The 26586-nt window shown below is 39.5% G+C and overlaps 1 protein-coding gene across 2 annotated transcripts; it reads right to left on the reverse strand.

The window, feature by feature from the left end:
* Positions 1–1548: 1548 nt before the first annotated feature.
* On the reverse strand, positions 1549–25939 carry mapkapk2a (MAPK activated protein kinase 2a). 2 transcript variants are annotated; one of them, XM_069156747.1, is made up of 11 exons: positions 25862–25939; positions 25126–25356; positions 11969–12108; positions 7463–7527; positions 7230–7309; positions 6966–7092; positions 6770–6845; positions 6559–6683; positions 4503–4588; positions 4287–4367; positions 1549–3400 (listed from the first exon to the last, which is right to left on the reverse strand). In XM_069156747.1, exons 1-11 carry the CDS (start codon positions 25922–25924, stop codon positions 3251–3253), a joined length of 1224 nt encoding a protein of 407 aa, XP_069012848.1. In that variant the 5' UTR covers positions 25925–25939; the 3' UTR covers positions 1549–3250. The 2 variants fall into 2 exon arrangements, with proteins under 2 accessions (XP_069012848.1, XP_069012857.1); XM_069156756.1 differs by having other exon boundaries at positions 25851–25917.
* Positions 25940–26586: the final 647 nt, after the last annotated feature.

Genomic DNA, 26586 nt, shown 5'->3' on the forward strand with positions numbered 1-26586 from the left:
ATGTCTACATTTCCCCCTGCAACTTTTCTTGAAAGTGTGAAACTGTGTTCCTACAAGAGGCATTCATTAAAAATGATCAGCCAAAACATAAACAAACAAAAAAAATCAAAAGCAACCACGCAAACCGCAACATGCGCCCAGAGAGCTGTACTTGACAGTAACAACCAGTTGAATTTCCAGCACATGTGAAAGGGCATAAAACCGATGTTACAAGCAAAAGGTTTTCCATTAGAGGTATGAGAAGCCGTGAACTCTGAGCTGCGGGCTTCTTGCTGATGTAATGTGTAGCATCTCTGTATCGCTACCTCGTCTGGGCTGGGTCAGCTGACGCCGCAGTCTTGAGAGGATGTGTTTGTGAGAGTCAGGATGGCACGCCACTTCAAAGAACTGTGAGCCGTGTGTCTTCACCTCAGCTAAGAAGTCTCCATCCTCCAGATTTCTTCTCACACATCTAACAGGGTGCACACTGTGACATATCAGGGCCCAACCTGCTGACAGTTTCCACATGAGAAAAACTGATTGAACACTTGTGTTTCAGGTTTAAGAATTTTTTTTTATAATTAACATTTCTTTGATAATAAAAATCCTCCAATGATGTTAACTGTTAAGAAGTTACAACAGAAAACAAACAGCATGTGCCTCGAAAAATTCTACGTCCATTAGGCCTCTGAGTTTTATACCTGAAGCTTGGTCCCCCCACCTGTCGCGGCAGGAATAAAACAGAGCCCTCAAACCTTTCAGAAAAGCAGACTGTGGTGTGTGTGTGTGTGTGTGTGTGTGTGTGTGTGCGTCCTGAGGGTTTTTGCATGTATACTAAGGGGTTTAAGCGCCCACAGGACTCCTATCGTGAGGAACTCCCCTGAAGCCCAATCCACCCCCCTTTCTTACTTACCTGGCAGACACATGGCTGACAGAGATGACTGTGGGTTTCATCACACTCAGAGCTGGAAGCTCAGAACCGCCGGTTGCCTTGCACCTGAAGAGAAATACAATGTGCACTGGTGGGAAATTGCTCTCAACACCCCAGTGTTGGCAAATGTCTGTGTTGACTCAATGCCGCCGTGCCGTCTTGCTACGCAAATGCGTATATTCCCGGAGTCACTCATGATAGTCAGGATGATAAAAGTTTGTCACGAGTTGAGTCTGTGCGCTCTTGTGTCAAAGCCACAAATCCCAAACCGACCCAACAACTTGAGTCACGAGCGGAGACGTGATAGATTTGAACAATTCTTGAAATGCGGGAAACATGGGGGAAAACACCGTTTCTCAGTTACTTTACCAAACCGTTTTGTAGGGATTTGTTCAATTAGTGGACAACTTGACTGACAGGCAATACACAACAATCAAAATCATATTTCTCCTCCAAATGTGACGTTAAAAAAATAACTATTATATAGAAATACAACATGTTTGACAGCCATATAAATCTCCCTGTTGAGGGACATAACTTTGTTCCTTTTAAATATTCTTGTAAAGCATGTTGTGTCTGGAACACTTAATTTCTTTCAAGAGATATTTCGTAGAGAGAAAAGAATATAAAAGAACAAGTACGCGTTTTATGTGTTTTTTAATCCAAAGCTGAAGCAGACAAAAGTACGGCAAGTGGAGCTGAACCGACTCGATGACAGGAATTAAGACAGACACCTCGGTACTTCCACTACGAAATCTTGTGGAGGACCAAAAAAAAAAAGAAAAAGAAAAGAACGAAAACATTGAATGAACATCTTTTTACCGTGAGAGATTTCTAGGTGCGAGTCAACAGGTAATGGGGATTTACAAAGTGAAGTGTACCAAACTAAAAAAATATAATAAATCATTTCCCATAATGCCGAGTGAGTTGGGAAGCGTCTTTAACAGAACACGAAGGAGGATCAAACCGTTACACCCTCTCCGAATGTGATGACAGCTTGCTGGTGGCGTGTGAGACTGTGCTCCGAGATGAGGAAGAGCTCATAAGTACTTTCTACGTCTTAACAGACCTCCAGGAAGTGCAGAGGACACTAGGATTGCTCCAAATAAGTCAAACTCCTGACAGTCGACCTGGTGCAACAAACAGGAACTCTAAAAGACCGCTCTGCTGTGCGTACTCCGCAGGGGATGCTACTGTTTACATAAACAAACACATATACTCCTTACCGTTGCTCGATATCTCTCCGACACGTTTGCAAACAGAAATCACAAACGGAAAAAAAAAAAAAAAAAAAAAGGTTCAAGCAGTACTTCAAGCTGACAAACACATCTGCATAGCATCAACCTGAAATATAATCTGGCAATGTTTTAAATTGTCAAGCAGAACATTGGTAAAAGCTTGAACCAAAAGGTAGGTAGGGGGTTAAAAGCCATTTGCTGATAGAGCAATACTCAGTAAGGCCTATGCTAGAACGTTCATAAAATCCATGAAAAAATACAGTATCAGTTGCCTCCAACTCTCCTGTGAGCTACATGCAGAGGAAAGATGGGCCAGTTTCTGTTCTTAAAAGTGGCGTCTTTCTCTGCCTTAAAACCGTGTACCTGAAAAAACAAGCGCACGTCAAGGTAGGAGAGAGGGGCCACGAGTGAGGTGCTCTGTCAGAACGGCACACGGCCCTCGTGTGAGTGCATAGGCCTCTGCTCAACATTCACAAAGACGAACTGAACCCGACTGACACTCTCAAGTCCGAGTCACAGAAATTAGCGACTATTTCCAGCTAATTCCGACAGTCAGGGACAGTGTCCTTACATTCCACTTGTCAGTTCAAAAATACATCTGCTTACTTTGCATGTACGTAAAAAGAAACCTTCCCTTGTTTTTTTTTTGTTTCGTTTTTTTTTTGGGGGGGGGGATTTAGCCTTTTGATTTAACATTCACAGGTTTGGGGCCGGAGCAAGAGTAGGGCTGCGGGATGGGAAAGAACTACTGCTAACGCTAAGGCTTCATGTCCCATTCCGACACTCGAGCCCCTTTGAGTACACAACCTGATATTTGGGAAAGAAGAGGAGAGAGATCTCAGCGATTCCCTCTGCTCCCCTTTTCTAGAATTTATAATCTCTTCACTGGTGTAAAAACACAGATCAACATCCCGTCTGCCGGAACAGAGTGATGAGTTTGTTAAAATGGTAGAGTAATAAAAACAAACACTCTTACAAAACATTAGAATTTGCCATGAAAAATAAAACACTGAGAAAATCCATGCGATGTGACTTATGTGTCGACAAATTATTGCTTCCTTTTCACAACCTGTGTCTGTATGTGCATGCGTGCGTGCATCTTTCAGTGGGCAGTGCAGTTTGGCTCTGCCACGGCATTGGTGGCTTTCTTCCTCCTTTTCGTTAACAGTGGATTGGTTGAGTCCTCAATGGTCTTGATTTTGATTTGCTCATAGTCAACCCTCATTGTTGCCAAGGCACTGGTCATTTCCTCCTGAGAATTGAAGAGAAGAAGGTCATTAGGCTGCTTGTTTAACCGACCGAAAGTCTAATGGTTTGTGGTAAACCGAGAGAGTACGTTGCTTTTTAGTGAGAAAGAATCCCAACCGTCACTGCTTTACAGTTTAAACCAAATTTGGGACGTTTCTTTTTGCATAATTGCATAAAAAAAAAGCTATCAATAGCTTAATTTAGCATACTTCATTTTCCAGAATGTAAACAAATATAAAACGGAGCTTATGTTGCTGCCTACTGTCCAACTCACTGTATCCATGGCAACATTATACTTTGTTTCTTGTACAGGTTTATATTTGTTTACACAACTGAATCCTTTAACGTGTCATTTTCCCACAAAAGTTTGATCATTCGACACAAAAAACACACTTATGTTCAAGCTCATTAATTTGGTTGAATGAGGTAGCGCCATCGCTCCAGAGTATTTGCTGCAAGCTGAAAAGTACCACACACCAAAAAAGGCAATAAATTCCTGGTCACACAAATCCAACAAATTAAATATGCAATTTAAGTTCGGCCTGTTGCGATTTTTGCATTTCTCATTCGTAAATAAATAATAAAAGAACAATTAGTTTTCCATTTTCTGATTTTGGACATATTTCATTTTGAAAAGAAGGAATGATACACAGATTCAAAACATCTACCGAGATCACTTTGTGTAACAAATACACAGAGTAAAGAAGTTAACTTGCATGAGGTCTAAGATGCAAATAAGACAGCCAATGTGTTTTCTCCCTTATCTAAGTGGCTATATTCTCATCAAACAACAGAAACTGAGGTCATGATGGTTGAAAGGTGCAAACTTTTTAAAATCACATGCAGATGAGGTCATTTTTCTGCAGCACAAACAGGACCAGCTGTCTAACCTTGACATCCTCCCACGCGTCCTTCTCCTCCTTCAGAACTCGGCTGGTGTGAAGTGGAGTCTGAGGAACCTCCATCGATTGCTTCAGGAGGACACAAAGAAACACATCGAAATCTGACTTCACTGTCGTGATGTTGACCGGAAAACAAATATGACAAAAGGTACGAAATTAAAAAAAACAAAAACACATGCGGCTTTTCGTCGAGTATGTACTTACATTGATCCATGGATGATTCATGAACTCTGTAATGGTCATCCTTTGGGTGGGCTCAGTCTTTAGGAGGGTCCTAATCAGTTGTTTAGCTGTAAACACGATACATCATTTAGAAGAAAAATAAATGTTCATCTAGTAGAACTACTTTTCAGACATCTTCAATCATACGATGATATTCAGGCTCAAGGAGGAAAATTTAACACTGAAATTGAAAAAAGACAGAAACTAACAACACCGTGCATAAATATTACAGACGGACAGATTAACCATCACAGGTAGAAACCTTTAATCCTGCATGATGGTCACAAAAAATACTGTTATTGCACTTTTATAAGTACAAGTTGCCAACTTAATTTCGTTATGCTCTTACAATGACAATAAACTGCCTTATGTCCTTATGTTATAATGTTAGAATTGATTGCTCCCTCGGAGCCTGACAGACACAGTTCATCCCAATTTCACATCTTTTCCCTGATTTAATGGTTCAGGAAACGTTCCTCACAGCGAGGTGCAGCGCATACCAAGAGAAAAAACACTTGACCTTTCCAACAAGTACTTCTGAAAACACATCAGACATAATCAGAGTAACAATGTGTCCATCCTCTTTTTCTTTAAATGACTCATGAACTCCTCATTGCAAAGATATTGAACACAAGATCAAAACCAGACCTTTATAATGATGATAGTCACATAATAGCATGACAAAGTCAAAATGAAGTTTCTTCACTGATTATCCAATCCTTGCTTATCAGGCAAAAAAGTCCTCATCCCTCCATGAAGTACGAGACATCAAAATAATCAGCACTTAAATAATCAACATTTCCATTCTGATGAAACTAGTTTTTACTAACTTTTCTGTGCAACAAAGCCTTGTCAACCTTTATAGTTTTGAAATTAGCACGTTCCTGCATGGCCTCTAGCAGAGGGATGACATTACCTCACTGCAGGACAAACTAATATCAAAGTTATTAGTACATATATCATATCAGAAAATACAGCCTGTCCTAAGCAGAGTCCCTGGTTTGAGTCCCAGCCTGCCAGGCTGTCATTGGATGTCATTCCCCAGATCTCTTCACCCTCATTTACAATCTCCACTACTGTTAAATAAAGGCATGAAAGCCCATCAAATTTATCTTTTAAAAGATAAACAGTGCATTTATTTTTCATAGCAATGATTCAGAAGTTGCGATCAAAAGACGTGCAAGATTTCAGGGAATAAAACAATGCTATTATTTCCATTAGGAACTAAGCAAACATGTTTTTTAAATTGCAAAGTCACCATCGTTGTTCTGTGATTGCCAAATTCGAGACAATCTTCCCAACACAATCATAAAACGATATCTCTGCTGACAGCATTTTATAGTGAGATACAACAACAATTTCACCAGATTAAATCATTTTCTTTGATAGAAAGACTAATATAAAACAATCTGCAAGTATTTTCATATTAAATGATGGCAAATCTGAAAAAGACAAGATATAGCATGGCACCAGGAACTTCAAAGTGAAAGTAGTGAAATAATCTTGAAAACAGCCAAAGGTCATACAGTTCATCCTTGTACAAGAACAAATATTTTCGACATTAAGTTTTGTCAACTGGGAAAGAAAAGTATTGAAGATTTGAGACTGCACTGAGTTTATCACCCTGTTAGAAAGAATTAGCTGAGGTAGCAGCTTTTTTTTTTCTCTTTAAAACCAGCATATCAGTCAGAAAATAGGACATCGCTTTCGATTGAAATGAATGTGAGTGACAGTTTCAATTTCTTGATCAGAAGGTGAAGACACACCAGTTTGTCATGTTTAGGTTTTATAAAGCGAGCCTGCACGAGTTTATGAAACAATAATACTGTCATGAAATGTTATTTCGAACCTTCGAAATATGAATTGTGACACGTCAACTAACAAAAAAAGTAGATCACATAATTTGCTTATCAAAGTTTTTGGAAGACGGTAAACTCTCAACAGTTAACCACATTTGAACTCATTTCCTTCAGCTGTGATGCATCTCAATAAATGTGTTCCCACTTTACATTGTGGTTCTTTAGATTTATAGTCTCACCTTCCTCCGATACATCAGACCATTCAGGGTTTGGAAACTCATACTGGCCCATCCTGATCCTCCTCTTCATCCCAGGAGAGATGGCCAGACCGTGGTTAGAGTAAAATGGAGGATACCCACACAACCTGATGAAGGTTTAAAATGATATCGCATTAAATAAAGAATGACACATGATGGAGGGATCAGAGATGTTATGATAGGTCTGACTTACAGGATATACATAATGACACCCAATGACCACATGTCACATGACTTGTCATATTTCTCTGGGCCCAGAACCTCTGGAGCTGCAGACAGTGAGGGAGGAGTGAAGGAAAAACGAAGGAAGAGAGGGTGAAACGAATGTGACGTGTCATTTTAACTGTTTATTAATAATCAGAAGTGGAGAGAGCATGACAGATTCTTACCAACATAGTAGGGTGTGTAGCAGGGAGTAGCTAAAGAGTTGTGCGAGGTGGTTTCCTTGGCAAAGCCGAAGTCTGTGAGTTTGAGCAGGGCGTTGGGCCTCTTGGTGGAATACAGTAAATTCTCTGGCTGCAGCGGGTATTCAGAAATCCAGCAAAAAGAAAATGAAGATTATGAAGTTAGCTATCCTTTAAAAACTAATTTTAGAGTGCTTTAATTTCTCCAGAAAGAATAAAACATTATTATTTATAGTTTATGACACAAACCTTGACGTCTCGGTGGGCAATGTTGATTGCATGTAAAAATTGTATAGCCTCGCCGATGTTTTTCATTATGTCAGACGCCTCTGAAGTTGAGAAACGACAAGCTCGTTTAACAAAGTGTTGGATTGAAAAGGGTTTACATGTCAATCCAATGCTGGGAGCACAAAATGTGACGATGACAGTGTGTTTTAAACCTTAAAAGTGACCTTTATATTTAGCAGCTGTCAACTTGTTACCTCTCTCTGTGAAGGCCTGGTCTCCTCTGTCCTGGATTCGACTAAAAAGCTCACCGCCATCCATGCTGGAACAGAAAAAGAAAAAAATAGTAAGAGCTGACTTCCGTTTGTTCATACACATTTCACCTACTGTCTTTCTCTGCATTGATTAATATTTACCAGAGGGGAAACGGACCTCAGCAGCATTATTTCTGAGTCGTGAACTTAAATCAACAGCGAAGAGCTCCAGCAAATAGTAGTCGACCCTGCCAGCGGTTTCAAAGCAGATAGGATGTGAACCAGCTTTTTCTCCCTTCCTCTGCTGGGTAGAGGTGGTCTGTTGGTTCACCAACACAAGTCACTTCTGTGTGAAACCAATAGAAAAACTGGTTCCCACCTTTTGCATAGTAACACGTGTGTGTCAGACACAAGGTCGACCATCTGTAGGGGATTTAAAACTATTAAGCTGACAAATGCTGAAAAAGTAATTTCAAAAATCTTCAACTTGATAATGCTTTTTTAATTCTGTAATTGACTGACATAGACTGAGTGGATGTATACTGAAACACAAAGCTAATAGAAATGACATTAACCTATTGCATTTAAACGGATAGTAACTAAGTCAGAGTAAATATTACTAAAAAGAAAACAAACAAAAATTAAAGTAACCTAATAAAAGTAATTTTGTTGGTTACTAAAGGCCATTAATGACAAAATCGTGACTATGTTTTTTACTGTTAATCGATCTGGTCCAGTTAGGGACTATGAAAAGCATTAAAAAGTACACTGTTGTAGTTCAATACACACCTGTAGTCTAATTAATACTACAATGAGAAAAGGACAATAGCTCGATACATTGAACAGAAATAGAATTGTAATGTGAGAAACCCTCAGCTGTGAGGCAATCCCTCTACTGTACATGCGTTTCCCACAAGTCTGAGGTCAAACATAAAAGATAAGCCTGAAATATGTCAACATCCTCTTCCTCTCCGTTTCTGAAAATGTTGAGGTGTGTAAATTCTTCTTAGAAGAGCAGATTCTTGAAGATGTCAGTGTTCAGCATTTCATCGTTTCAGCAGAGGCAAAAACGCATCACATCTTCTTTATTTCACATTAGAAAAATATGAACAGTTTCTATGGTTAAATGATTAAAAAAAAAAAAAAAAAAACTGACAATTTATTCAACACCGCCAAAACTTAAATGTGTGATGAAACTTGAAGAATTTGACATTTAATGCTCATTGTGTGTTTTAGAGGGAGCAACAATTCTTTGAAAGTACAGGAGGAAATGGAAAAACAATTTCCAGCGCTGTACAGCCGTTTAACCAGAGTCTGATTTCCTCCTCTTCCTCAGTTACTTTGGTGAAAAACAGTCCTAACATCTTATACGTTACTCACTTTAAACAGTTAATTTAAAAACAAAACAAAAAAGTATGTTTGTACTCGACCGGTGTAAGACTGTTAAAACCAAATGGCATCAGGTGGCATTGATACGATGAGGAAAATACTTGGTAAAGCCATTTCAGATTAAGTATCGAAATAGTCAGCTAGTCAAAGGACTTGAATTAACAACATGTTGGAGCTTGTATAACCAAAACCACATAAAAAGCGTGACTTATTTTTTAAAAGCGGTGACCTGGGCCTCCTATGGCAGCCGTCCCAGTAGTCCCGGTCTTAAACATGCACCATGGTCCTGCAAAGCTTTCATGCTTGGTTTGTTTTAACTGACCAAAAGAAACTACACAAGTTGCATTGTTAATATGTTTTTAAAATAGCCGGCTGTATGAGCAAAATGTTAAATGCAACTACATGTATATATTAGTTAGATTTCATAAATTACTACTGGGACCAGGATGGCTAATGTTTATAACACCATGACCATAAAACAAAACCAACCACACAGTAAGTTACAGAGGTGGTGCCAGCACATCAAAGAATAAGACTCAGAGAAAAAGTAACCGGTGTGAGCAAATACTATCAAATGCTAAAATAATGGTTTTTCATCAAGAAGTCAATTGAGTATGACAATCTGGAGCTTCACTTGCATGATGATAAGTTTCATTTAATCATTTTGCTCAGTATGACTGTGCGAGTTTCAGGTTCCAATCATCAGTGGCAATTTTGTACATGCGTGTTGAAAGGTGCACGGCAGCACAGGCCGAATCTTCATGCATATGGATGTGTTAACGGTAGAGCAGGACAGGCAGACTGAGCCGTGGGACAGCCCTGATAAACCACAGCACACTTCTCTAAATCAATCATCCGCATTCACATTTTGCATTCTGAGAAACGGGGCAGGAGTTTGATTGAGCATATTTTGATGCATAAATAATGCTGAAACCCTCCCGCAGCAAAAGAGAAACATGTAATGCTGGTCTTTTCTCATGTGATCAAAGTGGGAAATAAGCTTGAGGTCTCCCAGCCCTGCCCTTTTCCACTGCATTTCAGAAAATGTCGAGAAGTGTGATTTCTCAGCAGAGGAGATACTTGATGGCTTTGATGAAGACGGGCGTAATGAGAGCTGACATCTTGCACCATCACAGCAGAAAATTGTAACTCCCTTGCAAGTTTTCTTTCACTTCTAGTGCACAGTGTGGAGAAACCTCGTTAGATGATAAGATAGAGATATGAAAACATTTAGCAAACATCCATGCTTTTTTTCCCCCAGCACAACATAAGACATTAACTGTGGTTTGCACATCTGAAATTCAAAGTAATGTTACCACAATGCCATAATGTTCAAACCAAGGAGTTAATCCTCTACTGGACTCGAGGCTCATCACAACAAATATATTTGTACCCAGTGCTCCACATCTGCTTCTGTATCCAAGACTGAGAAAATACAAATCAATTAATCAAGTTATATATTAGACAGACCAGATCGGCACTGAATTCCCGTAACTATGACGGTGACCTGACATAGTGACCCTTCCACACAACATGGGACACATTTCACAGCAGAATATAGGTCATGAGACTGAGTCAGTGACTCATGGCAGGTAGAAGAGTGAGATGTGAATGCTTTATCTATCCTAGTGTGATATACGAAGAAATGTTTTAGTTTCACCAGAAGAAAAACTTAAGAAAAAAAGAAATCAGCATTTCATGCCGAGCTCAATTTCTCAAGGAAATTACTCATCAGTGTCTGCATGTGATTGTGTAGGCAGATGGGTCCATGACCGCCTCACTACAAAGGTAACCACAAGCCTAATGAGGGCACGTGTGACAGGTGGATGGAAGTTAGTGGTTTAAAATGCTCAAAGGCAGAAAGAGAAAGAAGAAGAAAATATGCTAAACTCATTTAGAAGAAATGGGTCATTTTCTTCTGAGGTCATGCACGATTTACAATAAGTTACCTGGCTGAAATGTGCTTAGAACAAAGGAAATGACGAAATACTCAGCACTTCACTTTTGCTGAGAGTATTTAAGGCTTTCTGATACCTGCCTTCCAGACAACTAGAGACTGAAATTAGAATATGCCAATGAATGCATGTAAACTGTACTGAATGTGATATTTAAAAGTACAAAACTGGCCGTAGTTCTGGCAGGTCGGCACACTTTCGGAGTGAAATGGTGTAAACAAGCCGTTGTAACTGTGGTAGCGTATCACTATCAGACCTGAGCAACAAGATGTGAAGCATTGTACCCCTTTACTGTGTCTGTAGAGAAATATGTCAAGATCCTCTTGCATATCAAGAATATAATAATAGAAATATCATTTAAATTGGGCGATAATCAAAATCTATTTTCACATCAGGGCATCTCTTCACCAGCAAATCACCAAAACTGGGATGGAATCCATCAACCCCTGCTTGATTAAATTGAAATGACTTTACGTCATCTCTACAAAATCCTCACTTTTGCATGCAAGTCACTTGCTAACAGCGGGACTGTGTCCTGGTCAATTGTTGTGCTTTTTATGGACACTGGAACGTATTGATCATTTTCCTACAGATAAATGCAACAGGATGGATGCAGAGGTATACAGGAGCATGTCGAGTTTGTATGCTCACATTCAGATAAAAGCATTGAAACCCACCGGATGACATTTCATCGTTCAGCAAAATCATTCAGAACAATCCCTAAACATGCAGCCAAAGCAGCTGACGACGCTGCAGGGAAAATATAAAGTATGGAGTCCATATCCAGCCAAAACCTGTTTTACAAATGACCTATGACCCTATAATAAGCATATAATCAAGCTTCAGAGACAAATGCAGCATATCTTACATGTACAACAAATAGATATCTTAAAGACGGAAAAGATATTACAAACATTTTGGATTTTCTCCCGTCGTTAGGCTTCAGACTTTCTCACAATCCGAGAAAACTGAAACCGACTTGTTTGCTTTGACTTGAGCTGACACAAACATATCTGCCTTCACTGTCTCTCATGATCCCCAACAATGTTTCGGCAAAGTTTTTGAGCTGTATATATTTATAGTCATCCCCCCCCCCCCCCAGCTACATATGAATAGATTTTAGTTTGGAGTGTATGTGCGTGCGTGTTTGTATTCGTGTACTCACCACTCCATGACAATCAGCAGACATTTCCTGCCCTGATAGAGGTTCTCATAAACATCAACGATGCGGACAATGTTAGAACAAGGTGACGCCCTCCAATGGAGATCCACTTCCCTGCGAGCCTTGGAGCAGTCCTGCAGAATCTGGGCAGAGACGGGAAGGGTAAGTCAAATCAATAATAATAATAATAATAATAATAATAAGGAATTAATTGGCAATAGGGAAGAACTGGAGCTCAGGTAATCATCCGTTTCATGGTGGGATCCCCAGGGGTGTCCTCGACCGGTGTTTTGTACAAGACTACAGTGAACCAATTACACAACACAGGATGACACACTGATTCACAACAACAGCAAACAATAACGACAGAAGAGCAACGCTGCCATCAGATGGCAGAATGTTGAAAGATGCGAGTTTTTCCCAGTTCAGTCTTGTGTGACTGTAGCGCCCTCTGCGTTTGACACCAGGTCGGTGCACCACAGCACATGTCATTTAAAATGAATCGTTTATCTTACATCTTCTTTGCCACATCCCAACTCTTTGTTGTGTTCTGATTGTTTGTTGTGAGAAACCCATGTAATAAACTTGATCTTTTATTTCAACTGAACATTTTAGAAATCCCCTTATAAAACTCAGACACCCAGTAATGTTCATGCAGGAAAAGCAAAATAAGTAAAACCAGTCAGTAAATCCCTCAATAAATTTTTAAAACTGCTTTTAGTCAGCAGAAGAACTTACTATGGACACGTTATGTATTATATGACCTTGGCAGTTTTAAATAACACCAAATGCCATTACGATAGTCACAGGAAACTAGCTGACTCCCTTAGTAGTAAAAACAGTTGCTTGGTCAAATATAGGCCTGAACTTCTGAACCATGAGCTGCTGCCCGTCTCAAAGAGCAATACAAGAGTATAAGAGAATCATTTTTAAGTCTGCCAAACAGGAATAAGTCTTGACTACACAGTTACACCTTAAAATGAAAGGCCATAATGAAAATGTATATGAATTGAGAAACAACAAAATATAATTTATATTCAAACAAATTCTTTGTAATGTGCCTGAAATTGTCTTAATAATAGAGACTAAATTTATTTTAAGGTGTTATTTATCCAGCAATAATCAATGGCCACAAAACAGTTTTCTTTTCCCTAAAAACAAAAATCCAACCAAAAATGATTAAACAATAAATTATTTTGATTTCACATAAAAAAACAATTTTAAAAAGTGATTCATGGTAGATTTGAAAAGGTTTTAAACTACAGACGTATTTTCTTCTTACTTGTTGCGCAGATGATAGAAATATAAAACGCTAAGTTGAGACTGAATGTTAAGATAATAAGCAGTCGTGTTTGTTTCAAGATTTAATTATGCCACACATAATGCAAAAAGTAAAACCTTAAAATATCCTTGTCAGTCAGTGGAAAGACTTCAGCCCTGAAGCTTTGACAATGAGCCATCGTCTGTCCGTTTTGTTGTGTATTACATTCCAACGCTGCCCACGGTCTCGGCACAACAGTGGGCTTCGTTCCAGCGGGCAACGAGTATCCAGGCGGCTGTTTGGTCTGCCGCACAAAATTGTCAGCACGTTTACGTGCCCTTAAGAAACCCAGTCACTCAGAGAAACCAGGTTACACAAAAAAAATCTATGCGTCTTACTTGGTTTTATTTTTCTGACTTGGTATTCTAACAACGTGTCTGTTAGTAACACCGAAACGTGAAGATGAAACTATATCCACCTTCTGCCATGTGACCTCGTGAACCCACCAAGATTTTTGTAATAGAAAGCAGCATATGGAACATAAAAATGTCACTTCTAATTTGGGTCATTTTGAAGAAAACAGCCAAAGAAAGGAAGAAAGAAGGAAATTCACAGAAAAAGGAAAGGAACTATCAGAGAAGAATCAAAGGTGGACAGACAGAAAAAACAAAACATCAGAAACATGAGACAACATCACATTGTTTGTTTTACTCTCAGTGATAGCATACTGTGGTGACATTTATGTTATACATTATCTTTAATACTGTCTTTTGACAAATGTTTAGACACACCTACTAATTGAAAGATGTTGTTTTTCATACAATTCCTTACACTATAGATCAAAACTGAAGATGTCAAAAAGCGTGCCAAAATGTTATTATCTATGTGAAAACAAAGGAAAATGTTTCATATTGGAAATCCTCAACTTAGCCACTATTTGTCTTGAACACAGCTTTTCTCACTATTGAAAATATGAAGACCAGCTTCAAAAGGTGATCAGTTCAGTTAAGTGATGGAAAAGTGTGTGTGTGTGTGTGTGTGTGTGTGTGTGTGTGTGTGTGTGTGTGTGTGTGTGTGTGTGTGTGTGTGTGTGGATGTAACAAATAGAGATGTAACAGTATGTGCAGTCGCCCCAATCCGTTTGGTACAGACTGGTTTGGTATAAGACTTCTTTGCGTCAGCACATGCTGTGATACAAACAATTCCTCGCCAAAAAGGCTATTTATGTCGATGTATTCACACTCCCTGAATAGAAATTCGAGAGCATGAGTTCCATTGAAAAACCTTTTGGCCGTGCACCAGTTGTTATTTAGCAGTTATGACTGGGATGCAATTTTTTTTTTTTTTTTTAATGAATTGTGTATAGTGTTTTAAATGACCACTGACAAACAACCATCCACTCCAAAAGCAATTATTTCTCCGAAGATGGCTGTGAGCTCAATGTTGACAAAAAGTGGAGGAAAGCAGCAATACGTTGTGCAATTCTTAAGATAAAAATCACACTGCTTGCTTTTTGCCATAATTTTTGTTAATTATCTTTATACAGCCCTTGGCTTGAAGGACTGTTTATTCTGTAGCTACTTAACCACCTGTATAACTGCCTTAACTGCTACTATAAAATTAACTGTATGAGCCACTACTGAATGTTTAGTTTTCAAAATAAATTATAAAAAAAACCAATGTTATACATTTCTACTTTTTGTGTAATGTACTTCGAAACCAAATGTTCAAATGTCTTTTTACTAGGATTCTTTGAATTGTATTATAAATTTAAGCCCAAAAATCAACACAATAAATATCACGCTATTTGCACTAACTGCAATATTCTCTAAATGTACATGGCTGACTAATATAACTGTAATAACTGTACAAATGTGGGATTTGCTCAGTTATGCAGAGGGCAGTTTGAGAAATTTAGATATAAATTTTGACACACTGATATCCAACTGTCACGGGAAGTAAAATGATGATGTGTGCATGCATAAATGGGCAAAAACAAATTAAAGGCAGCAGACTTCCCTCCACAAACAAAGTTCACACTGTCCTTATAATGCATGCGTATATGCACAAGAGAACCCACCCCTGTCACCTCTCTGCTGGTGTTTGTGTGACAGCATAACAACACTCCCTCCCCCCCTCCAATCTGCTGCTGGCCCTTTGAGGCTAAACAGTGAAGCTGGTGGAGAAGGAGGGATGTGAGGGAGGCAGATGGGCACACAATACACTTCCTCTAGCCAACACAAAAGCTTGTGAGCCCTGGGCAGGACAGTGGGAGGTGGGACGGGGTTAAGCTGACGAAGCACCCATCCTCCACCTGCCACCTGTGAGCCAAGGAAAAGCTCAGAGTTGACCATGGGGAAAGCGGAAAAAATATCACACTGAGGGTGACGGGGAAGTGAAATTCAGTGGAGGATGGAGATTACAGAGGCGTGGCAGGTGAAGCTTAGGTCAATCAGAAAAGCCTCTTGACACCACATGAAAGGATAGACAACAACCTACCAGAGGAGGTGTCCGTCTGTGAGCGTTGGACTTTCATTTTCCCCTCAATTCAGCAGCAAACATGTTTGTGTGTCGTTAGGACATGATATGATTAGAGACATCTGCTGAGCCTCACAGAACCAAAACATGTGTGTACCTTAAATTAATCATATTGTGTGTATGCATATGTGTCAAAGCATACGAGTAATACTTCTGTATTATGACTGATGAATTTGTGACGAGTTTGATTACTGACAATTTAATGTCAGACTGGCCTGAGCTGCCGTGGAAACTGTGTCTGTCAATCAAGCCTCTTTACTAGCACAGTTTTGTGTGACAACAAAAGAACACAATGTTTACAGTTGGTGCAAAAACAAATGTATTTTTACCACCGAATTTGAAGTGACCCAAATTCACCCGAATTAGGACACGCGAGTGGACATTGTTTCAACTTGAAAGAAATATTTGTGTGTTTTTTTTTTTTGCTTCCTGAATTATTCTACTTCACAAATTTACAAAGTCAAGAGGGAAACGGGCTCGTAGGGGAGGGAAATAACAAAGAACTGGAGTTCATGTGACTTCGGTGGTCAGTCGTAGTCTGAGCTAATGAACACGTACCAATACATTTAAGTTCCAAGCAAAATTAAACTAACATCTGTATAATCAGCAGAGCCCAAACAATACAGTGGAAAAACACTCAAGCCATCAACTGTGGCACTAATACAAGGTCAAAACCCGGGAAAAATATATATCCTCACATTAAATGACCTCTCCAGTCGCAATAAAGCACCGTTCTGTCGGTAATGATGACAACAAACCTCTCGAGACAGACAACAGCATCCTAATATACAATACACATTCATAAAAAAGAAAAAGGAGCGCCTGGCAAAGAGGAGGAATTGAGAGAGGACTATATCTGTATAAGACACAAGCAGATGTCTCACTTCCTGACAGATTGGAAAGCCTTCATGGAAACAGAGAGGAGGAGACAGAGAAGCCTCTTTTAAGAGGAACAACAAAGTGCTAATTAACAAAGTAGTGCAATACAAGAGAAATAGAGACAACAGGGCATTTGGCATTATTTTGACATTATCTCCGACCCTGCCTTTGAGCTGGCCTCGTTAGCGCCTCCCTTTAGGCTCTTTATGAATCATGGTGTGAATCCCCTTCTGGGCCTGATGCAACAGATACTTGTGGCTTTGCTGTGTATACACAAACAGGCCAAAGGTAATCAAATGCTTTCAAATGTGTCCTTAATCATTTCATTTTTGTGTGCATAATGAAGTAGATGAATTTACACACCCAGAATTCAAAATGTAAATGTAGTCCACTTTAAAGTATCATCAAATAATTGTTCTCTACTCTCTTACTGTAATTAATAAAAATATCCATTGTCTGTACAACCAAGTTGGAGTTATACACATCAGTGTTAAAACTAATTACATTTATTAAATTCACTTTTGCGTTCTTAAGTAGAAATGTTGACAAATTGAACACTTGTTTATACTTCCATCCATCACCAAATGGGGCTTCAGATTGGAGCCTCTATGAAGTCCTTTTGTCTAACATTCACACATCACATGTTTGATGAATGAACTCTGGAAGAGAGAAATTCATTCACTTCCCTTTGTCGTTAACAGCAGTCAGCACTATTTAACCACATTACTTCCTTGCTGGGAAATAATCACAAGACCAGAGCAGAAAGTAGCATCAGGCTGGGAGAGAATACATACATAAATTTATGCATTAAAAGTAAAAAGCTCATCAAGTAAAGACTGGTAGACATTTATAAACAGGAGCTATTTCAGTATGACAGAGTGCTGCATCGGCTTGGAAATCACTCGGTGTCACATTTAGAGTTTGTGAGCTCTCGCATGGTCCATCTATCGAAACCATAAGACCACATCCTTCCAAACGCACTTCCCTCACCAGAATTAGATGCAACAGAGAAAGACGTGTGTGTGTGTGTGTGTGTGTGTGTGTGTGTGTGTGTGTGTGTGTGTGTGTGTGTGTGTGTGTGTGTGTGTGTGTGTGTGTGTGTGTGTGTGTGTGTGTGTGTGTGTGTGTGTGTGTGTGTGTGTGTGTGTGTGTGTGTGTGGCAACTGCCTCCAATCACAGACGATATCAAATGCAAGAGGGTAAACCGTATAATGTCAAAGGAGCTTACGACAGTGAGATAACCGTTCACCAGAGGAGCTTTTGCTCCAGTTAATCTCTTTGTTTGTGACGAATATCAAACAAATATTTTCGCAGCATCTTAATGGAATAAGACGGTATTTTCCCCCCCAAAGTGATCTGTCACAGCTTTGCCATAATGTTTACGAGCAACATTGATTTAAATAGCTCAGGTTGTAAACGAGCTCCCACTAATCACTGAGCTTTAGCCAGACTGCTCGCCATCAGCGCTGAAACCTTACAACAGACGACAGACGATATGTCTCTCATTAATCAGTAATAACAGCTTATTCTCAGCCCCTCATATATGTTCTGTATCGCTGTAGCTAAAGGCCAAGTAATAAGTACACACACAAACACACGCTGTTCTTCAACACCTCGTCAGTCAATTTGTGTGTCTCAGTCCAGACTTTCATGAATGGAAACTGTCGTCTAAAGGGACTGTCACCTGATTTACAATCTCAAACATCCAAAATGGTGGTTCAATCTGCAGTATCAGATTCAAATTGTAAACTTAAATATTCAATTTTTTTCAGTAAGGAGCCGGTCAATTCTTTCATATTTATAATTTTGTCTGTAAAACATCAGAAAAGAGTGAAAACAATTTTTATCCCATGGCGAGCTAAAAAAAATATCACTCCCATCATAAATGGATAGTACATCTGATGGCAAAATGCTTGTAATTTAAAGGAACAATGCAATAAAATATTGAGGGAAAACATTCTCTGACTCAGCATTTCTTGTAAGAGTGTAACCACAAGTGCCGCTGAGATGACCAGTAACTCAAGAAGACACGAAGCCACAAACGGACATTGCCAAGACAAAAATTAATTTTCCATAACAAACTACTGATGATGAGTAAAAAAAAAAAAAATGTGGCTGACAGCGGGGAGATATCACTGTTGCTCAAGCAGGTAATCAGAGAAATAGTGGAATAAATACATGATTATCCAACAATAAAAAGGCTGCCACACTCATAAGGGTACATTTAGAGTGAGTAAAAATAAAAGTGAAAGAGGGCAAACGGAGAACCTCTTCCTTCCTCTCCCTCCCTCCTTTTCCTTCCTTTTTTCTCTCCAGCTCGTGACTGAAGCACAGACCGAGTTCCTCCTCTGTGTCAGGGTGAACATTTGCTCAGACACGGCACAGAACGAGTGTGAATTCAGAAGGATTTACGTCGCGTCTATGTTAGTTGTCACAAAAAAATTAAAGAAAACTTTCATTGCACCATTTTTGTTGTTGTACGGTCTGAAAGGATATTTTAGAAAGCCACACCCTACAAATAAACCAAAAAAAACCACCCATTAATTTAAACTGTGCAATGGTTCCAGTTCCTCTTTTCTTGGCTGGCCACTGGCAGGTGTGTTTACTTCACTATAGTGACTTAGATATCTTTCCAAATTTCAGGAAGCACAACTGAACCGTTTACAAAATGTGACCAAGTATTTAGTCATTCAGTGTTTTTTTTTATTACATCACCTGAATGATGAACACTTCACTGAGCTACTTTCCAGATGAAGCAAAACCTCAGGAGTCGGTGGTGCACCTCTACTATCAACAGATACTATAGTTTGTTTTTCAAACTCTTTGTTGGTATCATTTGTGTGGGCTTGTGAGCCCACATCACTGAAACCTTTTCATCTATTGAAAGTCTTCAGATATAGTAAACCAGTTATTGTCATCTTTTTGCAGTTACCAGATATCTTCCATGTGTTATAAACAAAAATAAAAAGTTCCTCAACTGATGTAACTGAAATTTGGCTAATAAAATCCAAATGAATTTATTTCAAAGCCCAACGGAAACATACAAATCAAAATAAAAGCTGAACAACAGATGTTTATACAATTCAGACTCAAATTAGAGTAGAACTCCTAAAAACGACGCTCACTGCAGGTGATGCAGGACTTGAAACTGAGACCTGAATCCCAGCAGCCATTGTATTTAGAAAGTAATCTTTATGGTAAATGGTCTTCTTATGAGTTATATTTACTTTCTCAGGAGGGAAATCTGGAAACAGTAATACATATTAGACGCACACATAATGAAACGCAGGCCCATGCGTGAAATAAATACCCAATAATGGCCATTTCTCATGGACTAGTAGTCGAGAAATATCCCAATCGCTACGGCCCACAACGCCTTTATTACAAGGTCAAAAAGGAACGTATTCATCATTTTGTTTTGCGCGGCGCATCCTGTCCATGCAGATGTTGACGCGCAACACATGAAGCACCATTGGACTACAGCGCTTTCAACAATGTTCAGAGCAACAAGTGTTTCAATAAAAAAGAAATGCCGCCAGGGGGTTTTCACAAAACAAATGCAGTGCTGTCAGTCAAAACAAAGTTGACAACACACACTCCTACTTTTTGCTGTAGCGTAATGAAGCGTTATGTGCCATCAGTTTGTTGCAATTGAATGCAAGATGAATACGCAGGAAATTAAACACCTGTTATTACAATACGCCCAGACAAAAAAAAAGATTCATATAGAATTATAAATTCCCAAGTTGTAACATTTTGCAGTGTATTGTTTTGGCATCTGGTGAACTAATCATTACAAAGGAATTTGTTTTTACCCTCTTATATGACAACAGACCCACACAAAATGTCAACCGTCGTTTTGTTTTTTTTAAACGCAGAGCTATTTTCAGTGAGAATGTGGCCTTAAGCCGATTGCTCCAACCTGCCTTCCTCATGAATGAAGTCACTGTAAGACGACACCTACATTGCTTCACACCGTTTGAGAGTGTGCCCGTGGCAGGACGACTTAAAAGGCAGATCAATCAACACAGAAGGAAGTATAGCTTTGTTTCCGTCTCTGACATAAGCCACAAAGTAAAAGCTATTGATTCTGTTTGACAGGATATGTTAAGCATAATACATTACAAGGTCGTAAAATATTAATCTTAAGGACTTTAATATCGCTCCACTTCCCCACAGTCTCTCTCCAACAAACACCAGCACATAATCAAATTATTCAGCTGCACTGTTAGCAAAAAAAAAACCCTCATTCAAGATGTTTCACAAGGTGATGTCACCTTGGGCCGCGTCAGCAGATTTCTGTTCCTGACGTCTAATGTGAACCTAATAAATACAATAGGTGAGACACGGGTGACTCAGCTGACGTCATTGAAGGGAACAGCAAGGACATCAGTTCATTCAGAAAAGACATCAATCTTTTTGGTACAGTAGGTCTTAAGACAGCATGAGACGCTAACAGTGAAGCTATCATCTTACATGGATGCTACAAAATGCAACAATTGGAGGGGTTGTGATGGACATATACAGTTTAGGAGCCTTTTACAATAACATCAATTAGGTTGTTTTTTTTAAATTGTGTATGCGTGTATTTCTACATATAGGCAGTTAGCAGACATATTGTTCAGAGACTTGGTGGATACTCAGATTGTGAGAACATGACACTGCTTCTTTTCTATGATACAGAAGGTTAACATAAATGCTGCAGGTAGTGGAAATATTCTGCAATCAAACAACATGCAGAACGGCAGCAGCAAGTGCAGCAACAGGTCTGCTGCGACTTGTGGAAAATAAACACTGATTTGTGTACGGAAACTTTGTGTGTTCAAGTCGAAGATTAGCAACAAGCTATAGATGAAGATAAAACATTTAGCATTTGGACGCAATGGAAGAGTCACCTGAAACTCATCTGAGCAGCTCACAGACAGACAGACAGACAGATCTCTAACCTGGGCGAGTTGTATTTGTTGCCTTAATAGAAATAATATGTTGTCATCACATGTTACTACTACTGTTAAATTGCGACAGCTGTTGTAGCAATGCTCCACACAAAGTTCTCAGAGGTTATCGTTAGCTGGTTTGTGCGAATGCGGTGATCACAATCGCATCACCTCAGCAGTCAACATACAGCAGTGTGTGTGTGTGTGTGTGTGTGTGTGTGTGTGTGTGCGCGCACGTGTACACACTATATTTGTGGGTTTTTTTTGTTTTTTTTAGCTATACCTGATAACTCTGCTGACAGTATCAGCATGATCAGGATGTTGAGCAGGAGTGACAGGCACACGCACGCACACACACACACACACACACACACACACACACACACACACACGCCATGCCAACCGTATGAAGCGATGTGACAAAACATACACGCAGCAAGGAAACTGGATGAGAGAGTTTTATAACAGTTTTGGGTTTGTTGTTTTTTTTAAAACACAAAAAAAGTCCCTGTCAACATTTAAATCTGGAAAATATTCCTAAATAAGTTTTAGACTTTGCCAAAACAAGCTGCCACATTCCTGAGAAAAAATTTAAAAAAGCTCGATTGACATGAGGAATATTCTTCTTTCCACACATCAACACCAATTTCTCTCAATCAGTGAGACAAAACAATGTTACACAGATTTATCTACAGACCCCTGGCACGGCTTAACTAGAAAATTTCAGATGTTTTCGTACATGTTAGATTGGAGCTGCCCTTTGCATATGCTTACTCACGCTCTCTCCATCACCTACAGCTGGACACATCTTTTCTTCTCTTTCTCCGTGTTATCTTTTTCATTTCTCTTTCATGCTCTCCCACATTGGATATCAGTTAAATAAATTCCATGCCTGATGAAGACTTGGAAGGTCAAAACGTTGCATCATTACATTTTTGTGAGGAGCCTACAATAATCAGCGACTAGACTGTCTTTTGGTCTTTGTGTACACTTTAACTGCAACTGTTTGGTTACATTTTGCAGCCACTTTTATTCAAATTGTGACTCATTTCTTTTTAAAGGTCACATTGGTGTGACTGTAACGTGGGCTGTGATGAAACGTACCAGCGAGTCTTACTTTAAACATCTAAAATGTCTGTACCCACGGTCACACAAAGATGGCAGCGATGAAAAACATGTATTTCGCCGGATTAAGAGAATAACTAGATTCTCTGTATAAATTGTGCAAAATATGTTGTTGCAATAGCCTGGTGTTACCAGACTATTGCTCACAGTTTCACGTTTATTTCTTTTGCTGTGATTAGTCTGTGAGCTCTGCCAGTCCGAATCACGAACCAATCAGCAACTAGTGGGAGTGGCTAAATGCGATGACCTTGAAATTAAGCATTTTTCTTAAATTAAGTTGCAGTGGTGGTAGATATAGAGTCCTTTGCTTATTTGTTAAAGGCTGCTTAAATAGTTTTAAAAATTTACATGAGGTTTACACCCAGCAGAAGACAACAACTGGAACCAACTCCCTATACTGGAGGGGGCATGCATTTATAGTGTCTTTGGGTCTGGTACCCCAGGCTAAAGGAGCTGGTAATGGCAACACAAAGCTTGCAACAGCCTCAACAAAACTTTCAGCACAACACGCAAGACTTTACAACACTTCATACTGCTTATCACATCACTTAAGATGCTATCAAATAATATGAGCTCTTCACAAACTCAGCAATTAAAATTCTGACCTTTATCTACATGAATTGATGTGTTGTTGCAACATGATTAGCTGATTGGCCAACAGCTTGAGTTGGTTGATGTACAGGTTCCTAATGAATTGCTTTGCGATGTTATGATCTGCCTTTTGCTCAATGATCTACAATAATTTGTGGTGAATTTTGTGTCCTATTATGTTACGCCACCAAAAAACAAAGCAGTGTCACCAGTGTCAAATTTTAGTCCGGGCCCTTATCTGCAAATTCCACGTCTATCTGATTGTAAAATCATGTTACACCACAACTTATAGGTTTTTAGCATTAATATCGTCAAACAAATTGCATAGAATATCACGAGCTGTCACAATGACAATTTCATACACGGTGTACCATGACTTTCTATGTTTATACTAGTAAAACATGGTTTACCAGCAAACAAACATCGGGTTGTCTGGCATGCAACACCAAGCAGGCAAGAGTAAAAGCATGCGTCAATTCACTCTATGTTTAATACGCGCGCACACACACACACATATATATATATATACACACACACACACACACACACACACACACACACACACACACACACACAGAAAGCTGTGACCTGGATATTTCCACAGAATCTTTTGCTTCAGTCACCACCCAGGATTTTCCCAGACTGTGATTCCCTTGGGAAAGATTTCAAAGTAATTTATAGCTATTTGAACAAACTTCTCATTGCAATCCCTTCTATAAAGACAAATAATATATGACTTCACTGGGTCATGTTGAAGTCACCTGTGTGGATAGCTGTTGTGACATTTGTCCATGATCAATCATTGACCCAACACAGAAAGTGCTCTCTAGAAGTAGTTCCTGATACAGTAGTGTCCCTTTACAGCCTGCCTTGAGGTTTTTCTATTTTCCAGGTTACAGGGGATAAATTTAAATCCAGAGCTGAAACCATCAACCAATATTTGTCTGAGTGCTCGATGAATCATATCTAAAACAATTAAAATACATTTCCCAGATGAAAAAAAAACCTTTGGCCAACTGAGAAACAGTGACAATATTGCAAAATACTTGTCCCGCAAAATGCTCTGTTCACAACAATGCACAGCAGCTGAGACAACAAGCAGCACATCACAGGTGAGAGGGTCGGGTACCTTTAGTCAATTAAGTCATGGTTTGCACATAAGTATTACCAAGTGTCAGTGTTTTTGTCTCAACCAAAAATATGAGAAACATCTTCTTTTTTTTTAAGAGGTGTTTTAATCACTGATAACCCTGTTATATATAACTTATGGTTATTTTTTTTTTCTAGGGTTAGAAATGAGATCCACTGATTACAAAAATCGAGGGAGACAGACTGTCGCCAACACAAGACAATATAAATACACATTTAAAAAAAAAAAAAGCGGTTAGAAATGTGAGAAAATGATTTTGTTTGGGAATAAAGTACATCTGTTTTGTTTGGGAATATATTGAAATATATTCAACTGAATATCATGTAGAACAAAACATTGACATTTAAGAATTTGTGGCATATTTGCTGAAATTAACTAAAGCGATTAATCATTATCAAAATGCTCGGGCTTATCGATTAATCACATCAGCTTTGTTTATTAATATGTGTGAGCCTCAAAAGGAAATGTAGCCTGAATTAAGGAAGTGTAGACTGCCTATTCAGCTGCAGATTCCCACAGCTGGACATCGTAGATGAAGTCTTATTTAAAAATCCTGATCCTGACCTCGACCCTGCCAGAGGTCCAGAGGTCCAGAGGTCCAGAGGTCCAGCTCACCCGCTGAATTTAGCACCACTTGCCCCATTTCCTTCCAGGTGTCAGGCGTTCATGTGTAGCCTACCTTCAGCGCGTACTTGTCCCCCGTCTTCTTCTGGAAGAGCTCGAGGACCTTGCCATTGATGCCGAGCCCCAACACCTGGCTCGTCACCTTGTACTCGTCCGTTATGGCGTTCTTCTTGATCTGTAAGGTGGGTCTGGCGTGGAAGGAGGGGAACTGGCCCGCGAGGTTCTGCTGCCCCGCCGAGTTGGGGAATAGTGGTTGGTTCTGTGCGTTGGACAGCATGCTCACAGTCTGGGACGAGACGAACAACAGCCACCTCTCAGTACTGTTCTGACGTTTCCCTTTTCTTTCTTTCACAAACACGGAGTCTCTCTGAGTTAGCTGGCCTCGGACAAAACTGCGACCCGGCCCGCGGAGCAGCAGGCGGCAGGTCGGACGGTACAGGTTAACAAAGTCACTCGGTTAGCCGATTAAATGCTAAACTAGCTCGTTGTTAGCATGCTAGCTCGAGCCTATTCTATGGTATGCGACTCTCGGCTAACAACCCAGCTATCAGTTAGCTTATCCATCTCCGGCGGTGTCCGCCGTCCACCGGTTCCTCAAAGAGCGCTTCGGGAACTTTTCTAAAACATCCTCCAAGTCGGCTACTGCGCCGGGTTTGGGTTGCTTGGGTTTTTTTTGTTGTTGTTCAACTGCTAACGTAAAAGCTCGCGAGTGAAGTTAAAAACACGACAAAAACACAACGAAAGACGAGACAAACAGAGTAAAAACAAAAACTCGGATACCAGCGGCGCACCAAACACACTTCACTTTCCAACGGACAGACACAGCGGGAGGGAGCGGGTCGCACTGACGTCATCGCCGGGGTTTTTTCAGCCTTAAAGCAGAAGTGCGACACAGGAAACGTCCGGGTTTACGTAACGACCATCAGCCTCGGACTGATTCAGGCATTTAGGATGTGAACACGTAAATACCGCCAGGCAGCCGTAAAAAGGAACCAACATTTATATTTAAAATGTTTACATCCTGGTGTTTATTCGTTGGCCTTAGTTTCATTTCAGCCTGTGGAGGACGAGACCCTCGTCCTGTGTCTTGATAGTAACAGAGAGGGACACAAATAGACCATCTAATCTCAGACCGAAGTCCTGTGGGTCACCTCAAGGTCAGAGCTTTTGTGTTTTTCAGTCTGCTGTTCTTAAAAAAAAAAAAAAAAAAAAAAAAAAAAAAATCAGTGCTGCAATGTAACTGAGTACATTTACCAAGTACTGTACTTAAGTATTTGTACTTGAGCATTTCCATTTTATGCAGCTTTATACTTCTTCCCCATTAAATCTCAGAGGCAAATATTGTACTTTTTACTTTACTACATTCTTCTGACAACTTTAGTAACTTGTTACTTTTAAAGGTACAGGTGGTTTTCATACCCTTTCTGTGAAGTAAAAGTGTTGTTTATCAAATTTGGTGATTTTTTTTAATTTAAATTTTCTTTTTAAGCTGAAAGATTTAGATCTCCATCTATGG

The sequence above is a fragment of the Embiotoca jacksoni genome, unplaced genomic scaffold (assembly GCF_022577435.1).
Source record: "Embiotoca jacksoni isolate LCO1_2020_lvr unplaced genomic scaffold, fEmbJac1.0.p SCAF_1, whole genome shotgun sequence".
Lineage (NCBI taxonomy): Eukaryota > Metazoa > Chordata > Actinopteri > Embiotocidae > Embiotoca > Embiotoca jacksoni.

What these genes read in the sequence shown, in the direction of transcription:
- mapkapk2a (XM_069156747.1), bottom strand. Translation starts at nt 25,924, where the DNA reads ATGACGTCAGTGCGACCCGCTCCCTCCCGCTGTGTCTGTCCGTTGGAA. An exon ending in CTGCTGATTGTCATGGAGTG is followed by an intron (nt 7,528 to 11,968) that starts GTGAGTACACGA and finishes TTTCTGTTCCAG; the next exon opens with CATGGATGGCGGTGAGCTTT. An exon ending in GGTGTCATTATGTATATCCT is followed by an intron (nt 6,684 to 6,769) that starts GTAAGTCAGACC and finishes AACCTTCATCAG; the next exon opens with GTTGTGTGGGTATCCTCCAT.